This window comes from Gigantopelta aegis, chromosome 1 (genome assembly GCF_016097555.1).
Source record: "Gigantopelta aegis isolate Gae_Host chromosome 1, Gae_host_genome, whole genome shotgun sequence".
Taxonomy (NCBI): Eukaryota; Metazoa; Mollusca; class Gastropoda; order Neomphalida; family Peltospiridae; genus Gigantopelta; species Gigantopelta aegis.
The window spans coordinates 4,916,361-4,929,283 of record NC_054699.1 but is presented as its reverse complement, the minus strand read 5'-3'; the positions used below and the strand labels follow the sequence as shown (position 1 = coordinate 4,929,283).

At 36.5% G+C, this 12,923-nt stretch overlaps 1 protein-coding gene across 1 annotated transcript; it reads right to left on the bottom strand.

The window, feature by feature from the left end:
• Positions 1–1,493: 1,493 nt before the first annotated feature.
• LOC121368652 (galanin receptor type 2-like) lies at positions 1,494–2,840 on the bottom strand. Its single transcript, XM_041493393.1, has one exon. It carries the CDS (start codon positions 2,838–2,840, stop codon positions 1,494–1,496), a length of 1,347 nt encoding a protein of 448 aa, XP_041349327.1.
• Positions 2,841–12,923: the final 10,083 nt, after the last annotated feature.

Here is a 12,923-nt window from a genome sequence, read left to right as displayed (position 1 = left end):
GGGTACGCCACCTTCGGGAACGATTGACTACTGCCACCTCCACAGCCGCAGCAATACCAGGTTTGCGCAGGATATCCGACCAGACCGTACGGAACCGCCTACGTGAGGTAGGAATTCGTGCCAGACGTCCAGTTCGAGGTGTCATCTTAACACCACAACACCGTCGACTCCGACTGCAGTGGTGCCAGATTCATCGACAATGGCCTCAACTGCGATGGAGACAGGTGTGGTTCAGTGACGAGTCCCGATTTCTGCTCCGACGTCATGATGGAAGATGTCGCGTGTATAGGCGTCGTGGTGAACGTTATGCGGCAAACTGCGTGCAGGAAGTGGACAATTCGGCGGGGGTAGTGTCATGGTGTGGGCAGCCATCTCACACACTGGCAGAACTGACCTGGTCCACGTGCAGGGCAACCTGAATGCACAGGGCTACATTGACCAGATCCTCCGGCCACACATCGTTCCAGTTATGGCCAACGCCAACGCAGTGTTCCAACATGACAACGCCAGGCCTCACACAGCACGTCTCACAACGGCTTTCCTACAGAACAACAACATTAATGTCCTTCCTTGGCCATCGATATCACCGGATTTGAACCCAATTGAGCATCTATGGGACGAGTTGGACCGACGCCTCCGACAGCGATAACCACAGCCCCAGACCCTGCCCGAGCTGGCAGCAGCCTTGCAGGCCGAGTGGGCCACCATCCCCCGGGACGTCATCCGTACTCTGGTTGCTTCAATGGGCAGGCGGTGCCAGACAGTTGTCAACACACGCGGAGGCCACACCCGGTATTGACTCCAGATGACCTTGACCTTGGTGGTGTGTCCTATCACTTACTCACAATGGACTAGAGTGAATTGTGAACAATCCTGCAACATTTGGTAATTATCGGACTTACCATTCAATAATTAAATCAATTCTCCAAATGTTACGACAATGTGGTTTTGCGTTTCTTCTTTTGAAGAGTATATATATATATATATATATATATATATATATATATATATATATATATATATATATATATATATATAACCACTAATTAAACGACTGTTCTGTACAGACAAGTAGTAAGATGGCGTGTGTACCCAGGACAGCGTGTTTCAAACTAAACTGGATACAAGCACTAAAAGCCAGTTAAAATTAATATTGTAACAAATATTATAAGTAAATAACTAACTAAATAAATTATATAAATTAATTAATTTAATCAATTAATTTACAATAAAATTTGTTTAAAATAAAGACTGTAGAAATCAGTGTTTCGGGGATGGCTGGACCACACAATTTACTTGGCCTGTTACACCTACAGTAAAAAAAAAACCATTTCATCCACAACATTGCTTTTGTGTTCTGAAAATGCCAAAAAAATCGCATTTAGAGTCATCCAAACAAACACACTTCGTTTGTGCTTCCCACACCCAGTAAAGCCACACCCAGTAAAGCCTGTCCAATTCATAAGTTGTCCCCACGGGCCTGAAATATGTTTCTATGATGTCATCTGCATGGACGTCGCATGCATGGCTCTCGAATTGATCCTTAAAGATGTCATGGACACGCTGTTGTCAGAAGAACGCGATAGGACGGTAGATCCTGATCTCCTACGGGACAGCACGAAGTTGACCACCTTCCTTCTGAAGATCGAGTTACAGGCGATGTACAGAAAGAAATTACACGAATGGTTCGCGGCCTCCAAGACGCTACCTACTTTGTAGAGAGCCAACAAGGGCAGATAATCCGTAGTATTCACGCTTTCGCCTCGAGCTTTTGCCAAATTATGACTGAGGATCAGAGGGAGTTGAAGAATCACATATGTCACGCAAAGCGTGATAAGCATCGATGACAGTTTGGTGACGCAGTTATTCGTGTGCGGAGTTACTGCTGACGCCAACCGTTTCCTGGTCCTTCTATATCTGTATAGTACGAGGCACATGATTGGTGTGAGTAACAGTAGAATAGTCATTGGAAGAATGCCTATCAGAAAGGAACCCATCACAATTAGAGTAGTCGCCCACAGCTTTGTTTCTGGCGTCGAGAAGGTGGTGATGCACTGTGAGTTGATGATCTCTGAAGACAGAGTCCAGATCCCCGAGAATACAACAGCGACGACGGCCACTGCGGCGATCCCTTTCAGCGCATTGGTTTTCGTGCAGATCCGCCTGGTGTGGAGGGGAAAACATATGACAACGAATCGCTCCATGCAGACCAAAACCACGAACCAGGCCGAAAGAATCTTGGTGCAGTGAACGAACCACACGAACGTCTTGCACCAGGTTCTGCTAGCTGCTACGACGTCACTTCCCACCCAGGCGATGAAGAAGTCTTCCTTGAAGAGAATAGTTACCAGTCTGGAGGAATCGACGATGGCAAGACTGCCAAGAATGTAGCTCGACGGCATGTTGCTGAATGGATCTCCTTGCAGAGCCACGAACGTGGCGGTGTTGCCCAGCAAACCGACGACGGTTGCTACGGGTACACTCACCTGTTCCATGTAGCTAATCCAATAAACTGATTTTCTTCTCACACTAACAGATTTACCGCAGGTGGTATTAAAAGTGCTGGATTCAGTTAGGTAATCAGCAACGTCGCCCGAGTTGAATGTAGTTTTCTCAAGCCCTGTGCTTCTTGTAGCAGTGTCTTGCGATGTACCTGTGTGATGACTGTTGGGTGTGGAACTGTTTGCCTTCTTTGTAACGGTTTTATTGTGTGTACCATCATACCTGCCGGTCGTACTGGGGCCGTTCCTTCGCTTGAATACAGCTGTTGAAGGCGTACTTGTATATTGCTTGATGATTTTGGAATTGTTCGGTTCTGTTAATTTAGGTTCTAAAGGCATACTAGTATGATGACTGTTGGGTTTGGAACCGTTTCCTTGCTTTGTAGCGGTTTTATTATGTATACTATCATAACTGTTCGTCGTACTGTAGCCGTTCCTTTGCTTGAATACAGTTGCTGAAGGTGTACCTGTATAATGATTGATGATTCCGGAGCTATTCGTTTCTGTCAGTACTGGTTCTAGAGGCATACTAGTATGGTGGCTGGTAACTCTGGAACTGTTGGTTTGCGGTGTAGTGTTTTGGAGACGAGCTATACCCAGGACAGCAGAATGTTGCATGTTCACAGTCAGCAGACACGTACCAAGGAAAACGACGAGAAACATTCTGAAAAATAGAAAGTCGAATATTAAACGTCTCTGTTTGAAGGTCAATGGTTAAGGTCACGTGGTTTAATGTGCAGATTCAGAGCCTGTCACGGGCGTGGGTTCCAGCCTCTGTCAGATTCTCCGCTCTAGCCAGTGCACCACGACTGGTATATCAAAGACCGTGATATGTGCTATCCTGTCTGTGGGATGATGCTTATAAAAGATCCCTTGCTATTGTGGCGGGTTTCCTCTGAAGACCGAGTAAAAATTACCGAAATGTTTGACATCCACTAGCCGATGATTAATAAATCAATATGCTCTACTGGTATCGTTAAACAAAAACAAACTTTACACTGGTGACAGACTGGATTCACACTTGGCATCACGGATGGCAACTGCTGTAGCAAATTTTATCTCCCCCTCTCTCGGTACAGGCTCCCACCCTGAGCGAGTTTAACGACTTCATGGGTAAGGCCACCACATCGACTTTTCTCTCACACACCACTAACAAGTCAACACTACCCTTACTTTTTGTCTTGGAAGACAGTCCAGACAGTCCGAGCAGCTGAGGTGTGTGTGTGTGTGTGTGTGTGTGTGTGTGTGTGTGTGTGTGTGTGTGTGTGTGTGTGTGTATGTGTGTGTGTGTGTCTCTCTCTCTATCTCTCTCCCTCTCTCTCTCTCTCTCTCTCTGTGTGTGTGTGCGTGCGTGCGTGCGTGCGTGTGCCCATGATAACGTGTTTGAACCTTAATTGGATATAAGCACAAAATAAATATAAATTAATAAATAGGCTCTAGTCACATGGAAACATTCACTGGTTGCTAATATTTAAAACCTCAACATATATGATAAATATAGGACCTCTTCGGCAAATGGCCGAAACTCGTTGCTAATATTTAAAACCTCAACATATATAAAAATATAGGACCTTTTCGGCAAATGGCTGAAACTCGTTGCTAATATTTAAAACCTCAACATATATGATAAATATAGAACTTCTTCGGCAAATAGCCGAAACTCGTTGCTAATATTTAAAACCTCAACATATATAATAAATATAGGACCTTTTTGGCAAATATCCGAAACTCGTTGCTAATATTTAAATCCTCAACATACATAATAAATATAGGACCTTTTCGGCAAATAGCCGAAACTCGTTGCTAATATTTAAAACCTCAACATATATAAAAATATAGGACCTTTTCGGCAAATGGCTGAAACTCGTTGCTAATATTTAAAACCTCAACATGTATGATAAATATAGAACTTTTTCGGCAAATGGCTGAAACTCGTTGCTAATATTTAAAACCTCAACATATATAATAAATATAGGACCTTTTCGGCAAATAGCCGAAACTCGTTGCTAATATTTAAATCCTCAACATACATAATAAATATAGGACCTTTTCGGCAAATAGCCGAAACTCGTTGCTAATATTTAAAACCTCAACATATATAATAAATATAGGACTTTTTCGGCAAATGGCTGAAACTCGTTGCTAATATTTAAAACCTCAACATATATAATAAATATAGGACTTTTTCGGCAAATGGCTGAAACTCGTTGCTAATATTTAAAACCTCAACATATATAATAAATATAGGACCTTTTCGGCAAATGGCTGAAACTCGTTGCTAATATTTAAAACCTCAATATATATAATAAATATAGGACCTTTTCGGCAAATAGCCGAAACTATATATAGAGACCTACCTACCTCGGGCGGTTCCTACAGGTCTCACTAATAGCCTTAGTTTTCAAAGCGTGCTGAGATGTCATTAAACAAACATTCCGCTCCTTTCGCCCTCGCCAGTGGATGTATATATCAAATGGTCATTGTTTTATACCAGTGTAGCCAGGTTAAACTTGGTTTCTGAAATGATAAATCACAACTTGATAGATATTTGTAACCCATATTCTGTTCAGAAGTCGTTTGTTTGTCTTCCCATTCTTTCGATATTCGTTAATGAAGTAGTGACACCGAAACGTCTCTGCGGTTTTAAGTTTCTTTTTCTGTTATCGAACTTCAGTAATAATACCAACGTTAGGATAAGACTAACTAACATTCGTATGTTATGGTTCAGTCTTATTATGCTGGAGGCTTAACTGAATATTTTAAATCAGCTCTTACTAGTGCTGGTTAATGCGTTTCTGTATCTTATTACTTTTATATCCCATAGTGGGTTTCATTCCAGAATATAAAGAGATTCTACAATATAAAGCGATTACTTTTACATCTCATAGTTGTTCTACTCCACAATATAAAGAGAATACTTTTACATCTCATAGTTGTTCTACTCCACAATATAAAGAGAATACTTTTACATCTCATAGTTGTTCTACTCCACAATATAAAAATAATACTTTTACATCTCATAGTTGTTCTACTCCACAATATAAAAATAATACTTTTACATCTGATAGTTGTTCTATTCCACAATATAAAGAGAATACTTTTACATCTCATAGTTGTTCTACTCCACAATATAAACAGAATACTTTTACATCTCATAGTTGTTCTACTCCACAATATGAAGAGAATACTTTTACATCTCATAGTTGTTCTACTCCACAATATAAAAATAATACTTTTACATCTCATAGTTGTTCTACTCCACAATATGAAGATAATACTTTTACATCTCATAGTTGTTCTACTCCACAATATAAAGAGAATACTTTTACATCTCATAGTTGTTCTACTCCACAATATGAAGAGAATATTTTTACATCTCATAGTTGTTCTACTCCACAATATGAAGATACTACTTTTACATCTCATAGTTGTTCTACTCCACAATATGAAGATACTACTTTTACATCTCATAGTTGTTCTACTCCACAATATAAAGAGAATACTTTTACATCTCATAGTTGTTCTACTCCACAATATGAAGATACTACTTTTACATCTCATAGTTGTTCTACTCCACAATATGAAGATACTACTTTTACATCTCATAGTTGTTCTACTCCACAATATGAAGATACTACTTTTACATCTCATAGTTGTTCTACTCCACAATATAAAGAGAATACTTTTACATCTCATAGTTGTTCTACTCCACAATATGAAGATACTACTTTTACATCTCATAGTTGTTCTACTCCACAATATGAAGATACTACTTTTACATCTCATAGTTGTTCTACTCCACAATATAAAGATACTACTTTTACATCTCATAGTTGTTCTACTCCACAATATAAAGAGAATAATTTTACATCTCATAGTTGTTCTACTCCACAATATGAAGAGAATATTTTTACATCTCATAGTTGTTCTACTCCACAATATAAAAATAATACTTTTACATCTCATAGTTGTTCTACTCCACAATATGAAGATACTACTTTTACATCTCATAGTTGTTCTACTCCACAATATGAAGATACTACTTTTACATCTCATAGTTGTTCTACTCCACAATATAAAGAGAATACTTTTACATCTCATAGTTGTTCTACTCCACAATATAAAGAGAATACTTTTACATCTCATAGTTGTTCTACTCCACAATATGAAGATAATACTTTTACATCTCATAGTTGTTCTACTCCACAATATAAAGAGAATATTTTTACATCTCATAGTTGTTCTACTCCACAATATAAAAATAATACTTTTACATCTCATAGTTGTTCTACTCCACAATATGAAGATACTACTTTTACATCTCATAGTTGTTCTACTCCACAATATGAAGATACTACTTTTACATCTCATAGTTGTTCTACTCCACAATATAAAGAGAATACTTTTACATCTCATAGTTGTTCTACTCCACAATACAAACAGATTACTTTTACATACAATTGTGATTTTTATTCCACAATATAAATATATTACTTTTACATTTCATGGCGGTTTCTACGCCTACTTTTACATCCCATAGTGGTTACTACTCCACAATATAAAGATATAACTTTTACATTTCATGGTGCTTTCTACTCCACAATATAAAGAGATTACGTTTACATATCATAGTGGTTTCTACTCCACAACATAAAAATATTCGTTTTACATTCCATGGTGGTTTCTACTCCACAATATAAATGTATTACTTTTACATCTCACAGTGGTCTCTATTCCACAATATAAATATATAACTTTTACATTTCATGGTGGTTTCTACTCCACAATATAAAGAGAATACTTTTACATCCCATTTAACTTTCTCTTTCGACTAACCATTGAAAATTGCGCCCAAATTTCCTCAATAAAAATTGCGCACTTTCCTCTTTGGCATTAAACTTGCTCCATCAAAATTCCATAGCACCATTACCATATATTACTTGTACATCACATATTGGTTTCTACACAATATAAACATATTACTTGTACATCTCACAGTGGTTTTTACACCACAATATAAACATATTACTTGTACATCACATAGTGGTTTCTACATCACAATATAAACATATTACTTGTACATCACATAGTGGTTTCTACACCACAATATAAACATATTACTTGTACATCACATAGTGGTTTCTACACAATATAAACATATTACTTGTACATCACACAGTGGTTTCTACACCACAATATAAACATATTACTTGTACATCACATAGTGGTTTCTACACAATATAAACATATTACTTGTACATCACACAGTGGTTTCTACACCACAATATAAACATATTACTTGTACATCACATAGTGGTTTCTACACAATATAAACATATTACTTGTACATCACACAGTGGTTTCTACACCACAATATAAACATATTACTTGTACATCACATAGTGGTTTCTACACCACAATATAAACATATTACTTGTACATCACATAGTGGTTTCTACACCACAATATAAACATATTACTTGTACATCACATAGTGGTTTCTACACCACAATATAAACCTATTACTTGTACATCACATAGTGGTTTCTATACCACAATATAAACCTATTACTTGTACATCACATAGTGGTTTCTACTCCACAATATAAACCTATTACTTGTACATCACACAGTGGTTTCTACACCACAATATTAATATATTACCTTTTCATCCCACAGTGGTTCTACTCCACAATATTAATATATTACTTTTTCATCCCATACTGGTTTCTACTCCACAATATTAATATATTACATTTACATCCCCTAGTGGATTTTTCCATAACATAAAGAAACGGTTCTGTATTTGCTGCTATTGTAGCGAATTTAGAATTCATTGTTGACTGGTTACTTTATCAAAAGATGTTAAAAAAAATATTATGTTTTCTATAATTTATTGTCCGCAAAACGTTATTTTGTTTTATTTTATTTTAACACTTATTCATAAACTGTCCAAGGCGTAAATGTCATTTCTCCGTAATTCATATACGCGTGTGCGCGCGCGTGTGTGTGCATGTGTGCGTGTGTGTGTGTGTGTGTGTGTCATATAATAGCTTACATTTTCGGTGCAATCAAAGTAAGTGATATTTTTCACATTGAAAGCTGTCCAGAGTTCAGAAAAAAAAACCTAAAAAACCCTGCTATGCACTAGTTTATTTTGATGCAAGGACGTCCAAAATGACGTCATTCGAGTTTCCATTCAAAAAGACACCACGCCACATAATCTTACGTCATTTAAATATCTAGTAATGGCGGACTGAAATTAAAGTTGCGTGTACAGTTTACAAAAACACGTTGTATTAAGTTTGAGATTATATGATAAAGAGATTATTACCCTCGTGTATTTCGGTATCGTCAGTATCATATATTCATATATTAGGAATAACAATATATATATATATATATATATATATATTGACAGGTAATTGTCATGGAAGGTAAAGTAAATTTGTTTTATTTAACAACGCCTCTAGAGAATATATTGATTTTTGTCTTATCGGCTATTGGACGTCAAACATATGGTCATTCTGACATATTTCTTTAGAGGAAACCCACTTCCGCCACATAGGCTACTCTTTCCGATAAGCAGAAAGGGGTCTTTTATATGCACTTTCCCACAGACAGTCTCACAGACAGGACAACACATATCACGGCCTTTGATGAACCAGTTGTGGACCACTTGTTGAAACGGAAAATAGTCCAAACTGCAAGTGGGTCTACTGAGAAGGATCGATCCGATGACCGACCACTTCACAGGCGGACACGCTACCGCTTGAGCTACATCCCGCTCCTAATTGTCATGGTTTATAGACCTAAGATGTTACGTTGGGAGCTACAATTAAAATCCACAGTGTCCTTGATTACCCTAATTTAATTTCACGCCAATTGGTCTGATTGCTAGCCCCTAATTAACTCAAGTTCAAGTTCAAGTTCTTTATTGCTTTAAGTTTTTACAACTTAAGTTTGTAAAAACTTGACATAAAAATCGTATTAGAAAAAACAACATGAAACAGCCTTTATATTTTTACACATATATCCGAAATGGTTTGACTTTACGTCAATTCTATTTATTTCGCAATATGATTAAAACTAGCTCTGCTGGGTAGTGCAGCTAATAATAATTAGATTGATTTATTTCGGGAACGTGCGACATCGTACAATTTGAAAATTAGATATCCTAAAATTCAATTTCCTATATTCTAAAAGTAAAAATTATCATGACAAACGCAGTGTATTCATTAATGTTTAAAAATCGCTTTGAGAAGAGACCCTTAAAAGCCTCCCTTCCGCACGTGCTTGCTATATTTTCTACATATAAATAAATAAATTTAAAATAAATAAATAAATAAACAGAAAACAGTTTAACTATTGTTCTTTTTAGATTCTGCTATTAAATTAATTTTCAATAAACAATGAATAATAAAGAAAGAAAGAAAGAAAGAAAGAGTGAATGAATGAATGAATGAATGAATGAATGAATGAATGAATGAATGAATGAACGAACGAACGAATGAATGAATGATTAACAACCCAGAACGAAATATAAAAAAGAAAAAGAAAGAAAGAAAGAAGGAAAGCAAGAAAGAAGGAAGGAAGGAAGGAAAAAGAAAGACGAAATTAATGAACACAATTATTGAACTATGTACCTTCTGGCTTCAGAATAGTTTTTCAGCCTAAGCTTCTAACAGATGTGACTACTAGAGGTAAACGCAGACACGTGAATAGATCGCTTACCAATCATTTAAAACAATGCCAGGATACCTTTGTAACAAATAACAGCTACTTTGACAAAAGCAGCTACTTGAGCATGAATCCGATATCCTGTTCAGATACAATACGTCATTACAGATAATGTAATTGTACAGTTTACCAAAGAGATAGGTTTTCGTGGCTCAAGGAGGAAATAGGAATATATCAAAGGAATATATCGAATCAAAATGAGAAAATCGTATAATATATCAGTACAGAATAGATGCAAAAAGAAATTTCCAATTACGTGTCTTTGTTTTCTTTAACATCACCATTACAGCACATTAATTAATAGGGGTGCAACGAATAATAATTAATACATGTAACTATTTTTCGGCTATTGGGTGTCAAACATTTGGTGATTCTGATTTGAACTTGATATATATATATATATATATATATATATATATAGAGAGAGAGAGAGAGAGAGAGAGAGAGAGAGAGAGAGAGAGAGAGAGAGAGAGAGAGAGAGAGGGGGGGGGGGGGTATTACCAGAGTGTTTTTCGGTATCGTCAGTATCATATTATATATATATATATATATATATATATATATATATATATATAAAGTTATTAGAATGAAGTGTATCGGATGAATATATAAAAAGGTAGAATTTCACAACGTTTTAATGGAATAAGCGCCTTTCATCGGAACTGATGAACCCGTTACGTTGAAAGGCGCTTATTCCATTAAAACGTTGTGAAATTATATCTATATATATATATATATATATATATATATATATATATATATGTATATATATCCTAGTATATATTGTGTTTACTTGTGTCCTGACTCGACCGTTCAGTCTTTTCATACATTTCACACTTTGGAACAGTCATAGAACAAATGTTCCATTCTGTCTGGCTGTTGGAGCGAACCATCTTAGTAATTTAATACAAAGCTCAAACCAATAACTGTAGCAACACCAATATTAAACATTAAGGCTTCACGTAAAATAACGACAGACCTTAATTGCAAAACTGACACTGAAGTGTTTCTTCCTCTTTATTTAAACATATAAAGAACACTAGACGGAGGTCAATTCCACAAAAAGGCTGTAAAATAAGGTTTTGATAAATCTTTTTGTTAAAAACAAACAACTGGTGTAATTTGATAGAACGATCTTCATCAAAATTAGTTTGAGTGTTATTTTGAAAAATTACCTAAGACAAAATGAGACAAAATTAGGTTGAATGCCTTAATTTTTAATATTATATATTTATTTATTATTATTATTAAATGAAAACAAATATCCCCATAACCTTCACCTGATATGGTTTTAAATGCAACTTGAAAATATCTGGAATATTAAATAACAGTCACTTTTATATAAAGGAACCGATTAAAGGCGCTATCGTGTCTGTGGGATGGTGCATACAAAATATCCCTTACTATCAATGGGAAAATGTAGCCGGTTTTCTCTTTAACTTTTAACCCGAGCTGAAATTTGGGCAATCATATGCGTCTAATTACTAGTATAATATATAGTTTTTGAAGACTCACCTTTGTGCCTCTAAGCATAGCAATAAATGAAGTTAGAATAAACCCTTGTTTCAGATGATGCTACGAAAGTCCATTTATCCATTGCCAATAAAGATGTTATAGCCCTGTTGGTATTAAGGGCAATGGAAAGACAGAATCAGCTGTCAGGTCTGCTTTGAATGTGCCCCATGCCAGTGTTAGCATCCCATACAGTGATTTAAACATCATATTTAATATTAAAACCAATATGGGCTGAATTTACAAAGCCCGTTTACCGTGTACGCGTGTAACTATACATACATTTACAATGCTCAAACACCCGCGTCTAAGAAAAACAGGCTTCGGAAATTCGGACCTTTATCTTTTTGACTTGGCAAGACGATTGGAACGGTGCAGTCACGAACAAGCTTCATTCTGTTAAATCAATCTTGGGAGAGCGGCAGTCCTTCTACAGGTGGCGCAGGAAGAATTAAGGGGTCTTGCGTCGTGCTCGCATCGGCAATAAACATTTAAAAAAGGGCCATCCTCAGAGCTCTCAAGTTTGAACTTTCGCAAGGAGTGAGATTTTGTCTGGTCGGAGTCCGACATCGTAAATCCGACTAAATTGGCGCGGGAAATAAGCGCGCTGACAATTGGTCAAGGTTCGAGATTCTGACCAATAAACAACGTGGACACCTATTATATATATATATGATTTTAATGCCTTACGATGCTTAACCAGGCCGGCCGGCAGTCGCAGGTTTCTTTGTCGGTCGTCGAGATCGAGTGAACAATAAAAAAATATATATGTATAAAAAAATTGGTGGAGTATAATCTTCTAAAGCTGGCGAGAAAATATATATATATTTGGTAACTGAAATATATTTAAAACTTTTCTTAGACACCCGTTGGTGAGAACATTCTTCTTCTTTTTTTATAACAAAAAACGTGTTAACATTTTAAAGGCATACGACTGGCTGCCCCAAGGTTATTCCAAGGTCACCAATACCATACCATCCAATGGAAAACAAACAAACAAACAAACCCGGTCGAATCGATCACTCCGTGGCGTAAAAGTTAACCTTAAATTGACTTGTCTGTGAAGCACAAGTTAACTATGCGCAATGGCCGTAAATAAATTTTAGTTGAAAAAGGCATTTAAATTTATTTTAAAAATGTGTTGTTGTTTTTTGTGTGTGTTTTTTTCAG

Excerpts from the sequence above, each read along its gene's own strand:
- LOC121368652 (XM_041493393.1), bottom strand. The coding sequence starts at position 2,840 with ATGCCTTTAGAACCTAAATTAACAGAACCGAACAATTCCAAAATCATC.